The sequence below is a fragment of the Rhinolophus sinicus genome, chromosome 8 (assembly GCF_057876585.1).
Source record: "Rhinolophus sinicus isolate RSI-liver-muscle chromosome 8, RSI-T2T, whole genome shotgun sequence".
NCBI lineage: Eukaryota > Metazoa > Chordata > Mammalia > Chiroptera > Rhinolophidae > Rhinolophus > Rhinolophus sinicus.
The window spans coordinates 82,369,355-82,394,708 of NC_142508.1; the positions used below are offsets into that span (position 1 = coordinate 82,369,355).

Here is a 25,354-nt window from a genome sequence, read left to right on the forward strand (position 1 = left end):
CCTCACTAGCCACCTTTCATCTCCTCCCTCCAGGCAGAATCCATTCCTACAGGTTCTGAGACGATGCAGTTTTTAATGACCCTTGTAGTTTGGCCCACACCCCTTTTTAAAAAACATTCCTCATTAGTAGGACAGTGGCAAGAAACTCTTCAGTTCTCCTCTAATAGTCCTACCTTCTGACACTACAACTTCCTTGAGTATTTTTGGAGTTTCTTTATAGCAGTTCAGGGTGTCTGTGTACACACGTGTGCACTGAGGTAAATGGATGACATTTAGAAGTGTGTCACCCCGTTACACCTCCGCTCAGAAACAAGAATCTGGTGAAGAGGGATTTTCACTCACCCTTACTCTATATCCTGCCCCTTGGCAGTGGACAGACTGCCTCTCCTCAGCCTGTTGATTGCACACAGGCTTGATACCAGGTCCTGTGTGCTCTAAGAAGGCACAGTACCTACTCTAAGAGGTGCCTGTGTAGGTGAGCAGACGTGGGTGTGTGTGTGGAAGGCGGCACGAGCCTTCAGACGCCCAGAGAGCCTGCGGAGGGCAAATGGTGACCTTGAGGCCTGCTCTGCTACCGCACAGGCCCAGAGCTGGCAGCTGGTCCACAGGGGCGCGTATGTCTGGACTGTCTCTGTGGGGGTGACTTGTCCACGTCTCCCCATTGTAGATGAAGACGCCTTCTAAGAAGTTTGCACACATCCCCGTCTACACGCTGGGCTTTGAGAGTCCTCCGAGGGCGTCAACTGCCAAAACCACGCCAACACAGAGAAGAGACGTCTTCCAGTGCGTGCCTTTGCTCTTTGCTGGCATTGTATGGTGGTCAGGCACTGCCAGTACGCAGGAGCCAGGGTGGGGCGTTGGCAGGAGTTGGGGTGGGAGTTGCCTCGTTGGCTGGGACACCCCCAGGAAACAGAGATCCCATACGGTTGTTTTGAGCCGCAGATAGCTGGGAGAGCCTGGGGGCTGAGTCGTGACATGGGAACCAGAAGTGGCAATCAGAGCCCAGGACTCAGCTGATGCGGGGACAGGGACCTCGCTGACTGTCCTCTCTCACCCCAGGTCCTTGCAGGGGCTCCAGGGGTCTAGAGTGGAGATGGAGTTCCCGCATATCTACGCCCAGGGCTGCATCCTGAAGGACGTCTGCAGCGACTGCTTGAGATTCGTGGGGGACGTGGTGTGCTCCAGCCGCAAGAGTGTGGACGCTCTCAACACCACCCCTCGCCGTGCCCGCCAGACCCAGTCCCTCTACATCCCTAACACCTGGACTCTCGACTTCAAGTGACAGCCCTCAGCCACCCCGGGCCGGCTGGGAAACCCCATCCTGGGCACGGCGGCCGGCCTGCCCTCCCGCCCGCGAGTGTGCATGTACATATATACATACGCAGATACATTTCTGTAACATACACACAGCCTATATATTTATATGCGTGCTTCCTGGCCCCATGGTCCATTTGGGGTCAGGCTTACTTCCAGGACCCTCCCTGGGGAGGCTGTTTCCTCTGAGGACTCCTTGGGAGGGTTTGGGACCAGGCAGAATGCGGAGGGCAGGTTGGAGGTAGGGCAGAGGGTGCTGGGGCTCAGGGGACACCATGCACCGTGTTTGTTCTCTTCTCCATCCCCCTCCCTGGATGGACACCCAGACGGGGATAGGTCACCTTAGTCCCCAGGTGGGCTGCAGACGCACCTGGGGAGCCTGAGTGGACTGATTCTCCCAGGCGGGTGTCCCAGGGCCATGCCCTTGCAGGGTCGGAGGCCACACTCACTTCCTGCCTGACAGCCACGCCATGCAATGCTCTCAGTCCCAGTAGCAGTTCGTATTCATGGCCACTCTTGGCCTAATAAAGGTGGTTTCAGTGTCCTGTCTGGGGTGTGCACTAAGGACTTCTGCCACAGCACGGGGTGTGTTCTCCAAGTGTGGCAGCTGGGCTCTGAGGGGTCCCACTGCTCCCTAGTGCAGTCAGGATGCCCACTGCCCTCTGCCCAACTTCATGGTCTGGCCACCTCGGTCCCATGACCAGCATGTGAAACAGCAGCTCAGCCTGCTGCCTGTCACCTGCCAGCCTGGGGGACCCTTTGGCCTCATCCCCCAGATCCCTGTTCCTGTTCTCCAGGCAGATGACCCCCTTGGGATTCGCAGCATGGGAGCAACTGTAGAGTGCCCACATGCGCCCTGGAGGTGGTTTCTGTTGTCATCCCACCCTGCGGGTGAGGAAACAGACTCAAAGCATCGAAGCAATTTGGCTAAAGATGCACAGTTTGCCTCAACCCAGGCCTCACAGGGTCTAATGCTGCCACGCAGACGTGGGCCTGGAGGAGGCCCGAGGCACAGGACTTGTGACAGATGGGCCTGCGGGAGAAGACATTCATCAGCTGGGGTCCGGGGCATTCAGTTACACAAAATAAGAGCAGCCAGTAAAAATAGCCAGCTTCCAGCCCTTGTTCTGAGCGCCTCATGGGCAGGGAGCATTACTCCCCTTTCAAAATGAGAACAGGTAGAGAGGGTAAGGGGTTGCTCTGCAGTCACGCGGCCAGCAGTGAGAAAGCTGACATTTGTGCAGCGTGCTCCACGAGTTGCCATGCTAATTCTCCAGGTGAGGAAATGGGTCAGGCAGCGTGTGTGGCCTACTCCCATATGCGGCACACTTGGAAATGAAAGACGTCCTGGGACAGCTGGGCTGAGCTAAGGGGCCCACACAAGGCTCAGAAGTGAAGTCGAGGGAGTGTCACCGGCACATGGGTCTTGCTGCCAGGCCTGCCTCCTGAGAATTCCAGGGACAGAGGCTGTGCCTCCACCTCACCTAACAAATCTTGACAAATGAAGTCTAATGTAAAACTTTACAACTAAATTTGTGGTGTGGGGAGATACTCACATTCAGAATCTCCTGTTCAGGGAAGGTGGCACTCAGGTTGGGCCTGATTGTGCCTCCCTCTGTTACACAGCTACTGTTGCGTGAGGGGCAAAGCAGAAAGCTCCAAGCTGAGACTCCCCCAGTTTTCATCCACAGGCGAGGCAATCAGCATGCGTTAATTGGCTGCATCGCTTGACCAGGAGTGACACAAAATCTGTCTTACCAACTAGCTTGGCCCCAAACCATAAGAAGGGATAGGAGGATGGTGTCCTGGAAGTCCCATCTGTGCTGCGAAAGCATAACCCTTCAGTAGCTGGATTGCAGAAAGGCTGGTTTCTAGGGAACTGCGGGAGTGGCTGAGGAGTTGGGACATGTGGGGAGCTTGAGGCAGCAGCTATATGCCAGTCTGTGTGAAGCATTTCAAGGTCCTAGGAACTAGTACAGGCTGACAGACCAGGCATGTGCACGTGTGCGTACACATACACACGCATACATGTATACACAGACACACACATACATGCCGTCTCTGCCTTCTCTTCTCAGTCCTTGCCACTGGACTTCCTCACGTGAACTCTGGAACCACAGACGCGAATGCAAATCCAGATTCCACCTGGGCCAGTCACTTAATCTCTGAGTCCCAGTTTCTTACATGTAAAAGGGGGTACCTACCTCGCAGGATGAAGAACTTAGGCCAGTGTTTGGCCTGGCTTCATAGTGACAGCCGTCCCTGTGCTCGAGGCCGCCCTCTCCAGTCTTCCGTCAGGGTGGGAGAGAACCTTACCTGGCATGAGGTCATCTTGCTCTTACATTTGGGCCTTTGCAGTGCAGGGCTTCTCAATCCCGTCTGCACACTTCAATTCCCTAAGACCTTTTTAAAATGCCAAGGACCACGTCGGAGTTCCTAGGGCTGGGTCCTTCATCTTTACTGCAAACATCTCCCAGGATGTTGTCAGGTACAGAGAGGGCGGCGAGCCTCCACTTCAGACCGCGGATTCCCACATCTAGATGGACAGGAAATCGCCTGGGGCGCATTAACAACACAAACTCGCAGGACGGCACCTAAGGTTCGGTTTCAGTCCACCCGGGATGGGGGTTGTCCAGAAAGCCGCAACTTTGGGAAGCTACTCGGTTTGGATGTGCTTACATCTAACGAGGGAACTAGACCGTCTGCATCCTTGAATCCAGGCTGAGGAGTCAAGGCAGGGCGTGGAGAGCAGGGACTAGGGCCCTCCAGATCCCCCCAAATGTCACCTACGCAACGCCACCCGGAACGCCGCGAGGCCGTACGCCCACCTGCACGCATAGCTTCCTCACCTGGCGTGTCCCTCCGCCCCGTCGGCCCGAACTCGGAGAACAGGGTCTAGGTCCCGGGTGGGGGCGGCTCAGAGCCTGTGCGCCTCCCTCCCCCGTCCCAGCCTGACATCTGTCGCGAGAACGCCTCGGGAAGACTCCGAGAACCCGGCCGCAGCAGCGCCCAACTCCCGCGAGAACTCGTCGGGATGTCCGCACCTTCTTTGACGTCACCGATGACGGAGAGGAAGTTCCGGAGAGCCGCAGCGCGCAGACGCAACACGCCAGCCTCGCGTCAGCGCGCCGTAAGTGCGCAGGCGCGCCGGCCGCTGTCTCCAGCTCCTCGTCTCCCAGTGCCCAGACGTCAGCGGCCGTTGGGTCCTATGTCGCGCCGGGCCCTCCGGAGGCTGAGGGGGGAACAGCGCGGCCAGGAGCCCCTCGGGCCCGACGCCCTGCAGTTTGTACTCCGTGATGACGATGATGCGGAAGAAGAAGGACCAAAGCGAGGGCCAGGTGGCCGGCGCCCCCGGGACGCAGGAAAGGAGGGCGTCCGTGTCAACAACCGGTTTGAGCTGGTGAGGAGCGGGGCTGCCTGGGGTGGGGGCAGCGAGCAAGACGGGTCTGCACCGGGCGAAGCCGTGACGTCACGGGGCGGCGCGACACGGGTCTGGGCTGCAGCGGGGAGGCGGGGCGAATGGAGTGGGCGGTGGCGTGAGGTCATGGGGGCGTGGTAGTAGGCGGGGTCACGACGCTTGAGGCCGTGTTGAGGGGCGGGGCCATAATGTCTAAGGATGGGGCACGTGGGGTCTGGGCTGCAATAGAGTGGGAGTGGCTGTCAAGTTGAGGGGCGAGGCCGCAGCACGGTGGGCGGGGCTTCACTTCTCAGGGTCTTGGGGATCCTTCCCTTGATTTCCATCTCCACGCCAGGCACTTGCAGGGTCTTTACATTTCCCTTTACTCCTCACAACCCAGGACTTGGTGTGTTGCTTATCGCTGGCTCCCTGGCACAGAGAAATAACACAGTAGGTGTGAACTGAAGGAATAAATTCCCAACCGAGGCTTCTCAGCGCTGGCCTCAGTCTGTAATTTGGCATGTGTGTGCGTTATCTCATTCTCGCTTCTCTGACCTCCTTGTACTGGCAGGTAACATGAGTTTTCCTTACCTTGTAGCTCCAGCACCATGTGTCTGATGCATAGTGGGGACTCAGTCGCTATTTGCCAAATGGTTGAGCGAATAGTAGTGGATCTGAAGATCATGGAGAATCTAGAGGCCCTTTGTAAGCTCTCTCATGGTCTTGCAATTTCTCCCAACTTCTTATGAAGTTGGCAAGTTAAAGGGCCCATCATTAGACGGTGGGGAGTGTGAGCCACCCGTCACTGGTCTGGAAGTCTGGTTTAGAGATTATTGACCTTCTCTCTTATGGTAACAGATAGCTTCACCATGCTCTCCCTCCACGCTTCTGATTTCTGACTGAAAGTATAGTAACTCCCTAGTCTCTATCCTGTGTCTTGTCATTTCTTTGTTTTTAACTGTTTTATTATGGACAATTTCAAACATGTACAAAACAGTTACAGACACAAAGCCAGTCGTGTTTTCCCAAGACTTCCATCACATAATTTATCCTAAAATTTGCCAGGAATTTTTCAGACTTCTTTTAAAACACTCCAGGCGTCTTTCCCATTGCCCTTGTTAATAGGCTGGCATCTGTTTGTGCTGAAGTTGGCCGGCAATGTTCATGGACCTTTATCCGGTGGTGCTTTCTTCTTATTCCCACATCCTCCAGTTTTAGCCCTTAACAACAATGACCATTATTTGGAGGACACTTAACACATGCAAGCACTGCTGCTCTGTCATGTGCTTTTTACGGTCTGAGAAGGAGGTCATGTTGTCCCCATTGTGCAAATGAGGTAGTAAGTGCCACCTGCGATGTAAATTCAGGCTTTCCTACTTAAAACTTGTACTCTTAAGCATGCCATGCTGTTTGTCTCTGAAGCAAAGTCAGTGTTCCTGGTGAAGAAGACAGGAGGGTACATGGATGGGGAGGGGTGTTGGGGGCCTGAGAACAATGGCAGGTGCTTGTGTGCAAGTGGAGAAACAGGATGCTATGTGGCTCCCATGCACTCAGGTCAGAGGGACCCCACACAGAGGGACACACACAGGTCAGCGCTGTGCTGTGTGTGGTCCCTTCTGCTTTCTGGGAGGATGTTGCTATCGCCAGCTCAGACCTCCTTCTGGGTTCGCACATCTATCTCCTCTTACATGTTTCACAGACATCTCAGTGTGTCCAAACGATAACTGCCCTCTGTTGAAGGGCGTCTTCATTCTTCCTGAAGCCACAGCCAACAGCCGAGAACACATCCCTCATCTTTCTCTCATATGCCACATGCAAACTATTGGGGACTCTGTGTCAGCCCAGGTGCTATGCCTGTGGCATGGCCATCGCCTCTGGCATGGGTCGTCACCGCCCTGCAATCTGTCTGAACATAGCAGCCACGGTGGCCCTGCTGAGCACACATGTGATCTCGGCCGTCCTTTCTTCACAGCCCCCCATATCCCCAGGCTCGCCCCGTCTGCCCCCTGAGCTCTGCCCCCTCACCGCTTCCTAATCTTGCTCACTGTGCTCCATCCACACGGGCTTCCTGTGTCATTGCCTCTGCCAGGGACGAATGCCTTGTATGCAGACGTCACACAGCTCACTCCCTCAGGCTTTGCCTTCGCAGTCTCGCCCACCCTTCCCACAGTTACCCCCAAACTCCCATCCCCTTTCTTCTGATCTTCTCCCATTTTCCCTGGCAGTGATCATAGGACATACCATACAGATTACCTGTGTTTCTTTTTAGTTTGTGTTGCTCGTCTCCCACTGCTGGACTATAAGCTTTGTGGGAACAGAGGTTCTCTTTTCCCTAATGTGTGCCCACCACCCAAAGCAGTGTGTGGCCCCCCCGTAGGTATGCAGTAAAGATATGGCATGAGTCAGTGTTTCCTCTGAGAAGCCAGCACTTACTGTCTCCAGTCAGAGTGTGTGCACACAGGCTTTGGAGTCAGAAGGACTTAGGTTTGAATCCTGACCCAACCCCTTTAGAGTTGTGAGAATTTGGACAAAATACCTAATATAAGCTTCGGTATCCGTATTTCTTGGGGATGATCTTATTTATCTCATGGGGTTGTCGTGAGGAATAAATGAACTAACATGTGCAGCCTTTAGCCCATGCTGAGCTCATGCTCAGCACTCATCAGATATAAATATTAAACGATGTTGAGAACCAAGTGAAGGGTACAGTCGAACTTAAGTAGAACATGTGGCCTTAAGTGGTTTCCTTAGAAGTATTTCCAGGGCCTGCGATGCTCTCCTGGGAAGAGGGAAGCAGAGCAGGGACGCCCCCTCCTAGGTTACTTTATGGCTCTGATGGTCCTCCTCACTGCTGTCTCTTGGGTAAGTTTCTTTGGCCTTAGACTGTAAGTCACCTTTCCTACTTCATTGAGAGTGGATGTTTAAAAAGCAACATTATTGAGATATAGTTTATATATAGTAAATACACCCATTTTAAGTGAATAGTTTGAGTTTTGTTGCACAAGATATGTACGAGCATTAAAAATAATGTAGACTAGAGCTTCTTAGTACTTTCTGGGTCAAGGACCACTTTGATAATCTGATGAAAACCCCAGACACATTTTAAAACTATCATAACTTATACTGTATCATTGAAAAATTATCCAAGTGAGGAAGATCACTTTTTGCACAAATAAATTGTGTGTTTTCATGTACGATATAATGCCCATTCCCTGAAGTAATTTACATAAATCTAAATTGTGCAAATAAATAAAAACAAACTTCTTTCATAGTAAGATTCAGTGATCGGGTTTATTGTTTGGCTGGATAAGGACCTGAAATTGCTCCGTGATCTTCGACTTGCCAGAGCATGTGTCGTGTTTATCTTTGATCTCAAAGTTGACTTTGATCCTTTGTTTTAATGGCAGCAAGAGTAAAAACCTCAGATTCAGTCCCAAAAGCATTTAATAATATATGGTATTGGAACATCTATGGCTTTTTTAGCTTCTGTTAGCCAAGGGCAAATGTGGTCAAGGATTATCATAATTTTCTAAGACCCTTCAGGTTAAAGTCCTGTCACAGCATCTCTGTTGTCCTCAAGTCCATGAGATTGTCTTTGCAAAGGTGGGTGTCATCAGTGCTACTGTTAGCAAGGAAAGAGTTATAGATCAATATTCCAGTTGTAAATTATTTGAACAGTGTAAAAAATTGTATGTGGTGTTTCTAGATGTCTTCCAGTGTCTACCTATACTGTCATTCTTGACAGCAGACTGCAGAAGCATGTTCTCCAGTAATGCAGCGTTTTAATGGCTTCCACCTTCCAGTGGGAAAAATAACTCCTTTGTTTTCCTCCTGCAGCACTTTCAGTGATATTCATGGGACCCTGCATGTATTTGTATAGAGCCACAAACAATGTCTAAATAAACCAAGCCAAGGGTGAGCACAAACAGAAGTAGGATCCCATTTCCAGCTGCAGCAGAATAGCTGTACTAAAGTCACCTTTTGCCATGAACAACTGTAAAACTGAGCAAAATAGATGAAGTGACTTGTTTCCAGATATTAGACAATAAGCATTGCAGGTCTGAGTGAGCCCAATGACCTGGCTTTCTATGTGGAGGCACTTTTCAGATAGTAGCACGGGAGGCTGTCACAGGAGATGAAGGTGGTGACGGTGAGCTGAAGAGATAGATAAATTTTGGGCCCACTGAGAGGGCTGGGGTTTATGGGGCAGGGTACTGGAGAGAAAGTGTTCCAGAAATCTGCTTTGAGTCTTTGGCTCAATATTCACCACTGGGGGAAGAACAACTGGCAGAGAACTGAGTTTAACTGTGATTAGTGCTCACAGAGTGACAGAGTATGGGAAGACACTCAATTCTGACCAACCAGAACTCAGAGACCTCGCTAAAAGGCCTTGGTGTTCGGTAGTGCTTCAGATAGGCCACTCCTGAGAAGTAGGCTGAAGTATCCCTCCAATAAAGAATATCCTAGACCTGTCTTAAGAAAGCTTAAAAGTAAAATTTGAAGGGAATGTGCTAATATGTAAGTAAGTTAACTGCCTGCCTGAACAAATTTCAGTACTGTTAAGGAAAAGGACAAGATCCAGCCATTCAACAGTGTAGCAACATGATGTCTAGCATACACTAAAAAATTACCAGACATGTGAAGAAGCAGGAAAATGTGTCATATAACCAGGAGAAAAATCCGTCAGTAGAAACAAACCTGGAAGTAACAGATGATGAAATTAGATACAAACCTAAGACAACGTATAAATATATTCACGGATTTAAAGACAATCATGTGAACACAATGAAGGAGCATCTCAATAGAGAAATAGAAACTAAAAGCAAATTCTAGAACTGAAAAATACAATCTCTGAAATGAATAATTCTCTTGGTGGTGTGAATAGCAGATTAGACACTAGAGAAGAAAAGATCAATGGTCTTGATTTTAGGGCACAGAAATATCCAAACTATCCAGAAATGGGAAAATGAAATCTCACTACACTGTAGGACAATAATAAGCAGAACAAGAGAAGAGAGAAATTGGGCAAAAAAAAAAAAAAAAAGTGTTTTGATGAAACAGTGGTAGAAAAATCCTCAAATTTGACATAAAACCCCACAGGTCCAAGAGCTTCAATGAACCCTAAGCAGGACAAACAAAATGACAACAATGTAAATCATAATTAAATTGCTGAAAACCAGTGGTGAAGAAAAGTCATAAAAGTAGCTGGAGAATCTACAGAGAGGCACTGATAAGAATCACGACTGACCTCTTATTAGATACAAAGCAAGTCAGATGACAGTGGAATAACATCTGTGAAGTTGTTAAAGAAAAAATTTAACCTGGTATTCTATAGCCAGTGAAATATTTTTCACAAATGAGCATGAAATAAAGATATTTTTATATAGACAAAAGCTGAGGTAGTTCATTACCAGAAAGCCTACACTGAAAGAAATGTCAAAGGAAATTTTTCATTTTGAAGGGAAATAATGTCAGATGGAAATATGAATGTATGTGAAGGAGTAAAAAGTGCTAGAAATGGTAAATACACAATCTTTCCTGGTTTTAAAATTTCTTTAAAAGATGATTCATTGTTTAAAACAGGATAGAAGTGTATTGTTGGGTTTATAATACGTGAAAGTAAAGTACGGGATGACAGTAGCACAGAGGAGGGAGAGGAAGATGGACATAGCTGTTGTGAGGTCCTCACGTTTCGTTTTAAGTCGTATTACATAGAAGATGCTTATGTAAACTAGAGCAGTCACTGAAAATAGGAACTAGGCTATGGTATTGGCATAAATAGACAGGCAAATCACACCACAAAACTGGGAGTTCAGAACTGGATTCATGCTTACACAGTCCAGCGATTTCCCACAAGCAGTTCTGTGGTAGGGAAAGCTATAACACTGATGCAGAGTCACTGTCTGAGTGGCAACAAATGCACTGCAGCCCATGTGCCCGTCGTGTTCAAGGTGGACCACAGAGCCACTCATGGAAACCACACAGCTCCTGGAAGAAAGTGGGGGAGAAGCCCTTTGTGACTTTGGGAGAGGCCAAGAGTCCTCAGGCTGGGCCCAGGAAGCTCTAGCTTGTCCTGAGAAGTCTCGGTAGAGTGGACTTCATCAGAACCGAAAACCCTCTGCTGGTCAGGGTGCCGTGAAGAGGGAATAGGCGCGGTCCAGAGGAGAGGCCTCGGGACAGGTGGCAGAGGACTTGTGTCCGGAGGACATGAACAGCTCTTAGAAGTCAGCGAAGCACACGTGACAGAGGCCTCACGTTAGTAGTCAAAGGCAGATGTAAATGAAAGCTATAGCACAATACCACTGTACACCCACTAGAATGGCCCAAATTACAAATGCTGAGTGCTGAGCTCATGGAGCCAGCAGAGCTCTCTGGGGGGAGCTTGAAGTCCTATGATCCTAAACCTTCACCTCATATAGCCCAGCAGTCCCACTGTGGATACCAACACAATGTCTGCGTAAATGCTCATGGCAGCTTAACCCATAGCAGCCCCAGAGGGTAACCAAGGAATGACTGGCGGGCAGGTAACCTGTGGTGCTGTATCCACACAGAGGCATTGCACTGGCCAGCAGGAAGGGGGAACCTCAAAAACATTCGGCTGCGAACAAAAACAGACACGCAGGAGGACGCGGCTGTGACCCTTTCTGCATGACAGGCACAGGTCGTCTGTGTTGGCACATCTCAGCAGTGGTGGCAGGGCCTGAGTGTGTGTGATTAGTGTGTGTTCAGCGTGACTTTCGGGACTTTTTCCCCAATCGGCATTGTGTCCCTAACATCCATCCGTGCCCTCTGTGCGACTGGCTCACCCCTTTTGCTGCCATGAGGCTCCACTATGTGAGGTCATTGCCCTGAGTGGCGCTCAGAAAGAGGGCAGGTTGTCATGTCCAGACTCCGCACCGTGTCAGCTCTGGAGGCAGACGCACTGTGTAGTAACTCGGTGCCCCAGCATCATCGTCTGCAGTTCAGAGGATTGGCACTGTGAGGCATAGCAGACGTTTGTGTCCCTTCCCTCTCACCTCGGAGTGGCCTTGGAGGTGCCCGCCCAGCAGCTCTGTTCTGCTGTCGTCCTGAGCTCAGCGCTAACTTGGAACCAGGACGTACAAGTAACGCCTTCTCTGCCACCCCTTTCTGCAGATAGACGTCGAGGACCTTGAGGAGGGACCTGTGGTGAACGGGGAGAGGCCCGACTGTCTGCTCGCAGACACAGTGGTGTCGGGGAGCAAGAGGAGGTCCCAGAGTGGAAGTGCTGCGACCAAGAAGGATGGAGAGGTGGCTGGCGGGGCAGCTCCCCCAGAGCAGGTGCCCCGCCACACATGCTTTGCGATCATTTTCTGAATTCCATTTTGTTCATTGCCCAGTTGCCCCAAAGTTTCCTTGGGAGCCCCAATCAGATTTGTATGAAATCCTCATGGTGGCCTCCATGGTGCGATATCCAGGGTCCCTGAGACAAGTCCATGGTCTGAGACCTGCCTCCCTCGTTGGGGGCGTCTGGTCCCACCCAGGTGGGCGTGTGTGCCCCATGACGATGCGTCTGGAGCTCGGGGCCCCCTGGGTGGGCGTGCCTTGAAGAAATATATAGGCCAGGTCAGTTTTGTTTTCTCCACTGCACAGGGGAGGGTCCTGTGGGAGACCTTTAGCTCGTTGATTCAACAAATGCTTTTGAAAGCCTCTTGGGTTCTGGGGACAAGTCATTGCCCTCCAGGGGCCTCTGGTCGAGAGGGGGACATGGATGGACAAGTACAGGTGGGGAGACCTGACTGAGCTCGGGGTGGTGAGGGCCAGTCACACTGGTGGAAAGACATGGCCAGGTGAAGGCAGGAGCGGCGCTGAGGCAGAGGGACTGGATGCGGGGCCCGGTCTCCAGGTGGCTGAGCATCACGGTGACAGTAGTGGACAAAATGCATGATGAAAGCAGAGGGCATGTGGGCAGTGGTGAGGTTGTCGAGGCGTGTAAGGAGAAAGATGGAGGCTGGACCTGAGTCGGGGAGACAGTGGGAGGTGCTTGTTGGAGAGAAGAGTAGGGAGCTCACAGGACACCCCAAAAGTGGGAGGGAGGGGACACCCCACAGGCATCTTCTGTCCGTCTGCTGCTTTGGTTCTCAGGGTTTAAGATTTTATTGTCTCTTGCCAGTGATTCAGATGTGCTTCTTTTATTAGTCGAACGCAAGTGGCAAACTCCGGAAGAAGAAAAAGAAACAGAAAAACAAGAAAAATACTGCAGAAGCTTCGGTATGCCCAGCAGCTTTCCTCTCCGTTTTTTTCTGGCTGTTTCCCAAGGCGGGGTTGAAAGCAGTGGGTTTTATTTGATACTTTGATCCCTTCCCATTAGGAGTGTAACTAATTCAGATGTCAGGGAAATGAAAAGGGACAGTTACGTAGGAAATCTTCTGTCTTTGTTCCCTTTATCCTTAAGAGTCAGAGTCCCACCCTCCCTTCTGTTTTTCGGCAACCTCCGAAATGCCGTCCCTGGATGGCCACCGTTCTCAGCCTGCTGTGGCCGCCTGCCCTGGCTTTCCCTGGTGCCCACAGACTCAGGGATGACGAGGTGTAAACGCCCCGCCTCCGCCACCCAGGTGATCGGAAAATGCATCTCCAGGATCACGCCTGGGGCCTCGTGGTCCCTTGTATGTGTCCTGAGAAGAGGTTATAGCTTGGTGGCTGCCGAGTCAGGCACAGGTCCCCACTCAGTCACCTGAGAACTGTGGGCTTGTGGCCCAGTGATTTCCAGGGTCCTTCTGGTTCTGTGATTCTGTCTGTCCCAAGTTTCCTCTTATGAAGCATTGCCTCCTTTCTAAATTGTGTATGTGCTACTGTCTTTCAGGGATTAACAATGTGATGCTTGTTCTTTTAAAAGTAAATCAAATACATTTAGTGTGCTGAGTGGCGTGTTCTTTGTTGCTTTTAGGAAAATGGGCTGGAGGACATTGACCGCATCTTGGAGAGGATTGAGGACGGCAGTGGCTCACGCCCCCTGGGCCCGCCTCCCCTGAGCTCCAAGAAGCACGTCCTGTATGTGGAGCACAGGTACGCCCCGTCCCTCCTGGCTCTCACTGGCTGTCCCCACAGACTCCATTGAGGAGAAGAGTGTTAGTGAAAAAAGAAGAAAATGTACTGTCTTTGTTTAAAAGTAACATGAGTTTATTATCAAACCTTTAGGAAACAGGAACACGGAGAAAGGAAAAGGGGAGTCCTCCTTTTTGCTTCCTGTATGTGGGAGCACGCTTTCCTGACCTGTGTTAGAGAGGTCTTTTTTGGGTGAATTACCCACCTGCTCTTCTTGTAGGTGCTACAGAGGTTGTTGCCAGCCTCCAAAATAGCCAGCTCTTCCCTAAGTCGTTGGGGACGCCCCGAGCTCGGTCAGGTCTCTCGCTGCCCTGACTGGGCCTCGGCTCAGTGTGGTTTTAGAGGAAGCAGCCTGCCAGTCAACTTTCATGCCACAATTGCTGTTTTCCTCGCTGGGTTTTACGTGGCTTTGTAAAACCCCTGAAATCATTGTAAAAGAACTCAATCTCATTTTTATCTGTAAAATTTTCAATTCTCTAGACACTTGAATCCAGACACAGAACTGAAAAGGTATTTTGGTGCTCGAGCTGTCCTGGGAGAACAAAGGTAAGAGCAGGATGGGCCATGTTCTCAAGTACAGAAAGGGGTTTGTCCGAGCCATAGTGAGAAAGGGTTCCTGCCCATTCTGAGGGCGCTGCCAGGGCCTGGGGAGCAGCTGCTGTCTGACCTTGGCTGTGGCCATCATGTCTGGTGTGGCCCCGTCGGTTTGCATAGGTTCTCAGACTCCTTCAGGGTGGAGCTTCTGGCCCTGAAATGTTAGGCGGGTTCGTGTTCCCTTCCCAGTCAGCAGCAGCCAACTGAAGGGGAGGTTCCCAAGAAGTTGGAGTTTAATTGAACAGTTCTTAGTTGTTGTCGCCACGTGGCCGACGCGGTGAGCAGTGCTCAGAGCACGAGGGTCTGTATCTGGGACTCCCTGTGGGAGGCTTCCAGACACTGCATCACAGAGTCCAGAGGCCAGCAGAAGCTTTGTCTTTTCATGTGCATCTTGTTTTTGATCATAGAACTAAATACTTCTTATAAAAACTTGAAGCAATTCAGAATTGTCTGCTTTGACACCCCCCAAAAGGTAACCAGTCAAGACGGATTGCTGCCACCCAGAGTCGCAGTACTGCCAGTTTCTCACGCGCCCTGGGCATGGGGACTGTGTCCGCCCGAGGGGACAGATGTTAGGCTGCATGTTGGCTGCGGTCCTCCTGCACCTGTGCTGGCATTTCTGGTGAAATTGCCAGGAGTGGTGTCCCCATCGTGAGGTGGCTGCGTGTCACCCCACTGCCCTCCAGGATAGCTGTGCCACTTACACCCATCCACCCTGTGTCACAGTGTCTCTTCCTCTGGTCCATAGCAGGCTTAGGGGATTTAAAAGTCTGTCTATAACAGGCCCATAAAAAATAGTCTTCCGGTTTTGACTTTTCTTTGATTATGAATAAGGTTGAGGATTTTTTCATGTGTTATCCACCCACACTTTCCTTGCATTTCTGATGGTTTTTACTTTATATTTTGCTTTTATTTTGTGTGTGATTTAGGATACAAGGGTGTCTGATTTTGTCTTCTTTTTGGAATAGTAACAAAGAACATTTTTACTTTAAAGTGTCACTCTTTGTCACCAGCCCTTGTCACAGGCTGGCCTTCTGCCTGCTCCCTTCTGTCCCTGCGTCCTCACGCTGCTCCTGCACGTGTATGACTGTTGTTTCTGGTTACTCAGACTCTCTGATGTCGCATACAGCGCTCTTTCTTGGGCGCTCACATTTGGACCTTCTCCGCTGACATCTTCCCGTGACAGGCCTGGCCTGCCCTGCCCTGCCCCGTGTCTGGGGCTCCTTGGGCCCTTGTCCCCCGCCAGCGTCCCAACGGCAGTCAAGGCTGCCTGTGCCCCGCCTGTTGTGTACGGCTCCCTGCAGGATGGGGCTGTCCCTGGGCCTCAGCAGCCAGTTAATTCTCCTTTTTACACGCTTCAGATTTTGACTGTGCTTTTCTTGTACAGTCGGTTTTTCCCCTGCAGTTTCTGACTTTCTTACTGGGAGCAGAAACATGCTTTTTTATCCTGTTCCCAACACAGTTCAGATTTTTACTCATTGTTTTCTTAATGAAGAAGTTGAGATTATCAAAAGAGTACAGAGAATAGTGTACACATGTCCACGTGCCATCACTTGGCGGAAGAAACAGTGTCACTGAGGGAGCAGAAACCCCTCTGGGGACCAGGGCTTTGGGCAGCTCATGGGCACCTTCCGTCCCTCGGCCGGCGTTGCCTTGTCTGGCTCGTGTGCGTCCGGAGGACTCCTGCAGGCTTGCTCTTATTCTTGTTGTCTTTTAATTGTGGTTTTCGGCTTTTGTTTCCTTTTCACCTTTTCTGCACTTTGCTGGTCTGGGGATCTCCTTTCTCTTTCTCTGGTTGTCAGTTGTTTAGATCACCGTTTCTAGTTTCGTCTGGTAGTGATTGCGTTGAGTACTAACGCTGTTTGCATCTGTCCTCGTTGCGCCCATGGAAGCACTGCCGCTCGTGCCCACCCTCCCATGCCCCGTGGCTTTGCTCCCATAGCCCCTGCAAAGGTTGGGCTGCAAAGGTGAAGCCGTGCCCTGTCCCGTTCTCCCCAGGCCACGGCAGAGACAGCGCGTGTACCCCAAGTGTACGTGGCTGACGACCCCTAAGAGCACCTGGCCCCGGTACACCAAGCCAGGTAAGAGGTGCAGGGGTTTGCGGAGGCTGGCGCTGGGCACTGCTGGGTTCCTCTGTTGGTGTGGCTATGTGACTGAGCACCCTACAGCGTTGCTGGGCGACACCAGTGTCTTGGCACAGACACTCCCCCACACCCAGTTGCATGTTTTCTTGACCACGTTTCAGTGCAACTTTTTCTACCTCTTTTTCCTGTGCAAACTATACCATACCAGGCAATTAAGTTCACGTTTAAAATGTGATATTTTATGTTGCACGCTAATCAGTACACATACTTGAAAGAAAAGTAGCAGCAGTGACAAAAGGCTTGGGGTGTGGGTGAAAGCCCTTCAGCACCATGTGGCTGTGGGACGTGGAGGAGCATCCAGGAGCCTCGGACCCGAGGGCCAGGGTGGTGGGATGCCCCTTGGGCACCGGCAGAGGTGGGAGCTCAGCCTTGTGGTCCTGGTGCGCATGGCCTTTGGTGCGGCAATCAAGGGACAGTGAGCCAAGGGTGACCTGGAAGTACCAGCCTGCTTCATGAAGGTCCTGAAGGGAGACGGGAGTTTTCAGGTTCTCTGAAGAAACACCCAGAGTTGGGTGCGAGGAGCAGAGAGGCCTCCAGTCGTGGGTTTTCGTCCCTCAGCACCTGGCCCCGCCCCTGCATGGTCCCCCGTGGCGCTCACCAGACAGTGTCTGGGCCCTGCCAGATGAGACATGGGGGCCGTGCGTCTTCATCTCCGTCGTCCTGGGCTGTTGGTGCGCTGTCCTCACTCCTGGGGAGAGAAGCGTCTTTTGGGAAAGGAGCAAAGGGTGTGGGGCTGGTGAAGACCCAGCCACAGGGCGGCAGCCCGCGTGTCCTGGGAGCGCGGTGGGCTGCAGCAGATGCCCTGAGGTGGCATATCGCCCCCAGCGCCTCAGGGCTGACCTGGGGTTCTCCCCAGGTCTGTCCATGCGGCTACTGCAGTCCAGGAAGGGCCTGTCGTGCTTTGCGTTTGAACACAACGAGGAGTACCAGCAGACGCAGCTCAGGTTCCTCAGTGCCGTGGAGTCCATGGAGCCCAACAACATCGTGGTACGTGCGTGGGGCCCACGGGACGCCGTCGCTGACCACGGTCCAGCGCACAGCTTCCGAGCACCTGCCAGGGTCTGCCCATGGGGGACCGGGCTGCCGTCCTGGGGCGAGAGGGAGCATGGGGGCAAAGACTTGCCACAGGGTCCCTACGTTCAGTCAGCTCAGTGAGCGGGCTCCGCAGCTGGGCCGAGCGCGGCTTGAGCTGGGGTTCAGGAATCAGCCAGGATCCTTTCTCCAATGTTTAAATGTCGGACAGACAGACCCGCCGGGGTCTGGTGCCCTGGGTGTTGGCCAGGATGGCCCTGCCCGCAGTCACCGGCAGCTGTCCCCTCCCTCGTAGGTCCTGCTCCAGACCAGCCCCTACCATGTCGACTCCCTGCTGCAGCTCAGTGACGCCTGCCGGTTCCAGGAGGACCAGGAGATGGCACGCGACCTCGTAGGTGAGGCCGCACCCCGCCCTGCTGCCCAGGGCCCAGCGTCCCTCCACTTGGGTCTCAGAGACTGGCAGCATACATGCTGTTCCATAAGGTGACAGGATGCAAATGGGTCTCCGAGGATATTTTTTAAATTACAGCTTTACTGAGATACAATTTCTAGTACATAAAATTCTCCCGTTTAGTGTACAATTTACTGGTTTTTAGTAAATGCCTCCTAGAATTGTACAGCCTCCTAGATCCTAGATCCTTTTCATTACATACAAAAGAAACCCATCAGCTGCCCCCAGCCTTTGGCACTCATGTGCTGTCTCTGGGTTTGCCTATTTTGAACATTTATCAGTGGAATCGTGACCCGTGTCTCTGTGGTTTCTGTCATTCACCATAATGTCTCCAAGGTTCACTGTATGACAAGTGTGTCAGCACTTCATTCCTGATGGCTGAGTGGTGTCCCGCTGTGTGCGTGGACCGCATTCTGTTTACCCTCCAGCACTGGGATACACTTGGGCTGTTTCCATGTTTGGCCCTTGTGAATAAGCTGCTGGTACATGGGCATGGGCTCTGTGAGGACGTGTTGGTCTTTCTCTGGTTAGAATATGGGTGTTGCCAGCTCGGACCCCTGTGGTTGAAGTAAATGCAGAGTGATCTCAAAGTTTCATCCGTGCTCTGTCACTTCTCAAAATCCTAGTGACGTGACCTCCTTCCTTCCAGAGCTTTCGTTGTTGCAAGCCACAGAGGACGGGGTTGCAGTCGCCGCTTGGTGGCTGTGACGCCGTCCCCTGGTGTTTCTGTGGCCCGCAGAAAGAGCGCTGTACAGCATGGAGTGTGCCTTCCACCCCTTGTTCAGCCTTACCAGCGGGACCTGCCGGCTGGATTACCGCCGACCTGAGAACAGGTGAGCTGGCTATCGCCAGGGCTTTCACAGACGTAGCACTCATTGCTCTTTTGTGTCTTGAAGCCGTCACAGGTAGCATGAATACCAGTGTGGGAGAAGCCGGAGCAGGTGGCATGGGCTCTCCACGAGGGTTCCCACCTGGTAGCTTGGACCACGGCATCTCGCTGTGTTTAAAGCTTGAATGCAAGGGGGCTGGGCTCAAGGGCGGGCTGGCCTGGGGTTAAAGCTGTTTGTTAGAAGAGGGCCTGACAGCCCCTTCACCATGATGGGGTCCATAATGGCGTCTCTTGCATCGTTGGACTAAAGGACCAGTGCCCTGCGAGCTTAGCATCCTCGGCGCTGTTCAGATCAGTAGGTCCAGCCAGCCTGACCCTGTCCCCTGCAGTGAGCGGCGTGCGCACATGACCCTTCTCCCTCCCTGAACCCCTGCTCGGGCCTCACTAGGTCTCGCCCTCACTAGCAGCCCCCCCACTGGCCTCGCCCTTGGTCTGGTCTTCAGGGCCCTGGTGGGTGGGCGTGGTGTGCCCTCTGTCCTGGGCGCCCTCCTCACCCTCCTGTGGTCCAGGCGTCCTGCGTCCCAGGCATGCTGACTCCCAGTGCACGCCATCTGCACTGTGTACTGAATTCTCTCTGCTGGTTGTGTTGTGTTGTTAGTTTTGTCTCTCCAATTAAATTCTTAGTTCTTTGAGACAGGTTATAAGATGCTACTATTTCCACACATTAACCAGGTGGTAGGCTATTGATAAGAATAAGAGTCCCCTGGGCTTATTCAAATCACAAAACTTTGTGCATCCCACAGTACTGCTACTAGCAACTGTTGAAATTTGAGGATAAATTAAGATTGTAATTACCAGAGATTTTAACTTTGTTTCCTTAAGTGATAAATGGTTTGACAAAAAAACCCAAGATGCTAAATGTTTCAAGTAACCAATACATGTGGTTTCTGTACATGGATACCTACATAATCGTAAACAACAAGCAGAGCATGACTCTCTGCAGACACAGGAACATTCTTGAACATTCATGGTGATTAGGCCACACAGGACATGCCGAGGAAGCCAGCAGGCAGAGGATGGACACAGTGCTGGACAGGGCTCCAGGCCACGTGGCTTTGCCGCCTTGCTGTGGCTCTAATTTACGAGGCACTATCTTGGGTCTAGGAGCTTCTACCTGGCCCTCTACAAGCAGATGAGCTTCCTGGAGAAGCGGGGCTGCCCGCGCACGGCGCTGGAGTACTGCAAGCTCATCCTGAGGTAAGTGTCCCGGCCATTGCCACTGCTTGTTTTTCTCAGTGACCGCAGGCCCGTGGACACCCACATGGTCCCACTCTGGGTTTTGTCTCCTTCCCTCCCCTGCTCCTGTGCTGCCTCGGGAAGCCTTGAGCCGGACGAGGACCCGCTGTGCATGCTGCTGCTCATCGACCACCTGGCCTTGCGGGCACGGAACTACGAGTACTTGATCCGCCTCTTCCAGGAGTGGGAGGTAGGTGCGCGCCGATACTGCGCGTCAGTCTCCTGCGTTCCAGGGACGGCCCAGCTATGTGGTGGTGAGGGTCGGGGCCAGACCCCAGTGCCCCTGGCTCTCCCTCCAACCCTGTTTCCACAATCGTGCGCGTGCAGACAGCCATGGGCTGGTGCAGACCGGAGGCAGCCGCTGCGGCAGTTTCATTGGCTCGGTGTGCGAATGTGCGGGTGAGGCCCCTGCACGTGTGCACAAGCGTTCGTGCAGAGCGGGAGCGGGCACTACAGCGGCTTTGTGCACTCCCGTGCAGGGGAGCTCCCAGCACCTGACTCACAGTCCTTCCAGGTTGAAGTGCTTGTTTAGGTGTACTGGGTTAAGTAGAACATATTAACATTAATTTCACCTTTTTGCATTTTAAAGTGGCTGCTAGAAAATTTGAACTGACACATGTTCACATGGTGTGCCTGGGGGATGTCCATCCTGGGGTCTCATAAACCGTGCAGGGGAGAACTTGTAGCTGGGTGTGGGTGTGTGTGTGTGTTCACAGCACTTGGTGGTGTGTGATTGACAAACAGCTATGCAGATCACTGAGTTCTGTGTCCGTGGGTGTAGTTGGCCTGGGAGCGCCAGCTCTGGGGACCTGGTTTACATAAATTCCTGGAGTCACAGAAAAGCAGCTGCAGGGAGGCCCCATGGTGGGGCTGCCATAGTGTTGATGGTGGTTTAGCAGGTTATGAAACCGTGGTGCCCGTGTCCTGTTTTAGTAGGGGAAGCATAGCACACGGGGTACCTAGGTACATATGCAGAGGAAGACAGCAGAAGTGCCCGGCAACTTCCACAGACGTGAGTTGATGGTGGCAGTAGAGTGCTTCCTCGATTTTCCCCACTGAGAATTTCCCTGCTTTCTCCTGAAGCTGGGACTGTCGTAAGGGTGGGTGCAGTGTGACACACCTGTAATGTCTGCTGCGTTTCTCATCACCCTACCGCACCCGGCGCCCTCTTACAGTTTTCCTGCCCACCCGCGGTTTCAGTTACCCATGGTCAGCCTCAGTTTGAAAAGAGTAAATGGACAATTCCAGAAATAAACCTTCATAAGTTTTCAATTGCACGCCACTCTGTGTAGCATGGTGAAAACTCGTGCCATGCATCCGTCCTGCGGGGCACGTGTGTCCTCCCTGTGCCCAGTACATGTTGTACACTGAGCAACCGTCTCAGTATCGAATGGACTTCCACGGTGTCACAGGCTTGTGCCCAAGTCAACCTAATGTCACTTAGTAACGGCCCCAGAGCTCACTGGTAGTGATGCCGGCAGTGTGCTTCCTGGGAGAAGGTGAAGGCTTTGACTTACTGAGGAAAAAGAACAACCTGCCCTGAGGCTGCTAAGATCCACCGTGAGAGCGAATCTTCTGTCAGTGAAACAGAAGAAGGAAAAAACTCGTTTTGGTTTGGCTGTCACTGTTTCATTGTTGTTAGCCTCTTACTGTGGCTAGTTTATAAACTAAACTTGACCACAGGTGTGTATGTACAGGAGAGAACATTGTGGCAACTGTGTGGTTTCAGGCATCCACTGGGGGTCTTGGAATAAGGATAAGGGGAGATGACTGTTTAGTCTTTTCTGTGAAGGCCCCCAAATGTGAGATGGAGTCACCTGCATACTAAGTCCTGTGAACTCGCCATCTTGCATCTTCACCACCTTGCAGCCCCACACTGTTTCTGCCTCACGTACAGGCTCATCGGAACCTGTCCCAGCTCCCAAATTTTGCCTTCTCCGTGCCCCTGGCGTATTTCTTGCTGAGTCAGCAAGCAGACCTCCCAGAGCAGGAGCTCACCTGTGCGAGGGAAAAGGCCTCTCTGCTGCTCCAACAGGCTCTCACCATGTTCCCCGGAGGTGGGTGCTCCCCACAGCCCCCGCCTCCCCTTGCAGAAAGTTGCGTTGGGTGACCCGTGGGCCTCTGTTCCCTCCCGCAGTGCTGATGCCCTTGCTCGGATACTGCAGCGTGCGTCCGGATGCCTCTGTCACCTGTCACCACTTCTTTGGACCTGAGGCCGAGATAAGGTGAAGACTGGAATACGCCCTGGGGGACGAATGCCCACGTGTGTGGTGGGAGTGCCGACTCCCTAGCATGTGCTGTGTGCACATCGCCTGGGCTAGGGGACTGTCCCCAGTGTGAGGGCTGGGTCCTGTGTCTGCGTGGGGCGTCACCCTGGCCTACTGGACACGGAGCTCCCTGGTGTGCGAGCAGCCTACAGCCCGACGCACACGGTTCCCAACAAGAGGGGCAGAACGTGGGGACCCCGGGCTTGTTTTCTATTTTACGTTCCTATTAAGGAGCTTTTGCAACTGTGTGCCCCACCCCGGGCAGTGGCGCGTCTCCATTGGGCAGCCTCCTTGCTTAGGCTGCAGGCATGCCCTGGACACCCACACAGGTGCCTGCAGGTGTGTGGAGGCCTGGACCCGTGGGGGCTGCTTACAGGCCCTGCCTTCCTGCAGCCAGCCCCCTGCCCTGAGCCAGCTGGTGAGCCTGTACCTGGGGCGGTCACACTTCCTCTGGAAGGAGCCCGCCACCATAAGCTGGCTGGAGGAGACCGTCCGTGAAGTCTTACAGGCAGTGGACGCCGGGGACCCCGCCGTGGAGGCGTGTGAGAGCAGGTGAGCCTGGGGGCCGCCTGACCGGGCCACAAGAGGACACACCCTGCAGCTCGGTGTCTCAGTCACAGACGTGAGGACAGGTGGGGCAGACTCCATTCCACTGCTGTCCCTTTTCTCACGGGCCCTAGGCGAAAGGTGCTCTACCAGCGTGCGCCCAGAAACATCCACCGTCACGTGATCCTCTCCGAGATAAAGGAAGCAGTTGCTGCACTGCCCCCGGTAAGGGGAGAGCCCCCCCCAGGGCCCCGTAGCCTGTGGCCTCCTGCGCTGAGGGGAATCCTGACATCCTGGGTGAGGGTGATCGTGGGTTTGTTACTCCCTGTGTGCAGTATTCTGATGTGGGCCAGGCGAGTATCCTGATGGAAGAAAGGCCGTCCCAGCCCCACCAAGAGCCTTCGGTGCAGTGAGCAGCCTGGCCACCGAGCCTGCCCGCACCCAGAGCAGAATCCCCAACGGGCTGAGGGAAGAGGGCAGGTGTGGTCCAGGGCTCAGCCGTGTGCCTGTTCTGTGTCCCCTTGGCAGGATGTGAGCTCACAACCTGTGCTGGGCTTTGACCCTCTGCCTCCTGTGGACACCATCTACTCCTACGTCAGGCCAGAGAGGTATTGTCCACCTGCCACTCGGCTCCTTTGCTTTAGGCTCCCTGGGTCTTGGGCCCCAGAGCACAGGGGCTTGGAGATCTCAGACCAACTTATGGGCCGGGCTCTTTCACTCGCTCGTCTGATCTTGGAGGGTGTTCCCGTCGGGTTCTCTCACATGCTGGAGGTAAAAGGGGGAGTAGTGAGGCCATCTTGCCGTCATGCAATGTGCAGGGCAGGGGACACATGGGAACTTATGGCAGCTGCACTGACATGCGAAGGAAGAATGTCCCTTAACCGAGTGAGGAGGGTGGGAGGCTGCTGGGTGCCAAGCCAGGAGGACAGGCCGGTGGCAGCAGTGTGAGTGTGCAGCTTTCAGAAGGGGGTCATGGAGGGGTGTCTTTCTTTCTGCCCATCAAAGCTGAGTAATGGCCTCGGCTGGAGCCTGTCCCCACAGAGTCATACCCAGAAGAGTCACCAACTGATTGTCCCGTTTAAGGGAGCATATGTTTTCCAGACCTCAGTAGAACACATTTTGTAGAATGTCCCTTTTCACTGAATTATATAGTTGGGTTGCATGTTCATAGGGTGATAGTTCCCAGTTAAATTCTCCAATCAATTGGGGTAAATATTATTATCAGTGTCATGGCTTCAAAAACAAGCTGCCATGCTGGACATCGTGGCACCGAGGAATGGCTGACTCGGTGTTGTCTGTGTGCATGCTCCCCCAGCTCTGCATACCAGGAACTTTCTGAGCACAGGAGGGTCACTGCCTCTGCTCATAGAGCTGGGCTGCAGTACTTCATGTCACCAGGAGGGGTCTTCACCTAACGCGTGCGTGTCCTAGAATCTTCTCTATGTGATCAGCTTATACTCTCTCAACTCTAAGTGCTGGACACTTTGAAACTACAGCTTTTCTTAAATGCTGGACACTGTGCAGTGGCAGGGTCCAGCCTGGCTGTGCTGAGGCCAGTGCCCATGCAGGACTCCCTTCCTGTTGGGGCCTGAGCCGTCCCTCATTGCTCTGGGGTCCAGGCCCCTGCTCGGCCCCTGTTTGGGGCTACCTTCCTATCCCTGCCGGGGCAGGCAGGGGATACAGGTGTCAGCTCAGCCCCATTTTCTGACCATTGGTGACTTTCTCTTTCAGGCTGAGTCCTGTGAGCCATGGAAACACAATCGCCCTCTTCTTTCGGTCATTGTTGCCAAATTACACCATGGAGGTATGTGGGCACGTCTTGGCCTCTCCCTGCTGATTGGGTTCAGGTGTGAATGTCCAAAGCCAGCACGGCAGCAGCTCAGGCACCCAGCCTGTCCAGGAGGCTGGGACGTGCCCGCCTGAGACTGTGGCTGCGACTTAGACAAAACGTCCATGAGTCAGCATGGCTGCTGGACCGCACGCTGGCGGCCTGGCCTTGTTAGATGCGTGTGTGTGGTTTCTGGGCCCCTTCTCTCCTGGACAGGGTCGCGGGGTGAGTGTGGTAGGGGTGCTGGGCCCCGTCCCGGGATGGCCTTGCTCAGACGAGCCTCGTTGACACAGGGCGAGAGGCCCGAAGACGGAGGGGCCGAGGGCCTAGACCATCAGCAGGGCCTGAACAGGCTGATGCTGGCTGTGCGGGACATGATGGCCAACTTTCACTTCCATGACCTGGAGGCGCCACGCGAGGACCACCCTGAGGGGGACGGGGAGTGGGACTGAGCGGTGCAGACGCCTGCCCTGCTGTGCAGTTATGTTCCCTGGTTTCTGTCTGGTCGGAATCGGCCGGTCCTCTCAAGTAGAAATGCTGATGTGTCATCCGCCTGCCTCCTGTTTCTCCCTGCGTGCTTTGACCTTCGTTCC

General features: G+C 53.0%; 2 protein-coding genes across 5 annotated transcripts in view; both read left to right on the plus strand.

The window, feature by feature from the left end:
* The window catches only part of SPIRE2 (spire type actin nucleation factor 2), a 31,219-nt gene extending 29,356 nt beyond the window's left edge, over positions 1–1,863 (plus strand). Inside the window, exons 14-16 of one of the 2 annotated variants that reach the window (XM_088800393.1) lie at positions 668–806; positions 865–925; positions 1,060–1,863. In XM_088800393.1, the coding sequence (XP_088656519.1) occupies positions 668–806; positions 865–925; positions 1,060–1,282 (423 nt within the window). In that variant the 3' untranslated portion in view covers positions 1,283–1,863. The remainder of the gene's footprint in view (positions 1–667; positions 807–864; positions 926–1,059) is intronic. The other variant, XM_019740483.3, reaches the window with a different exon arrangement.
* A 2,512-nt stretch (positions 1,864–4,375) lies between these two features.
* TCF25 (TCF25 ribosome quality control complex subunit) lies at positions 4,376–25,309 on the plus strand. 3 transcript variants are annotated; one of them, XM_019740481.3, is made up of 18 exons: positions 4,376–4,714; positions 11,846–12,010; positions 12,869–12,940; positions 13,617–13,735; positions 14,255–14,320; positions 16,367–16,449; positions 17,369–17,499; positions 17,840–17,939; positions 18,735–18,828; positions 19,989–20,081; positions 20,205–20,310; positions 22,018–22,177; positions 22,258–22,345; positions 22,781–22,939; positions 23,068–23,158; positions 23,462–23,541; positions 24,665–24,737; positions 25,055–25,309. In XM_019740481.3, the coding sequence occupies exons 1-18, from the start codon at positions 4,376–4,378 to the stop codon at positions 25,211–25,213; spliced, it is 2,178 nt and encodes a 725-aa protein (XP_019596040.3). In that variant the 3' UTR covers positions 25,214–25,309. The 3 variants fall into 3 exon arrangements, with proteins under 3 accessions (XP_019596040.3, XP_074171099.1, XP_019596041.2); XM_019740482.3 differs by having other exon boundaries at positions 4,418–4,714; positions 11,846–11,980; XM_074314998.2 differs by lacking the exon at positions 19,989–20,081 and having other exon boundaries at positions 4,417–4,714; positions 20,121–20,310.
* The last annotated feature ends 45 nt before the right edge of the window (positions 25,310–25,354 follow it).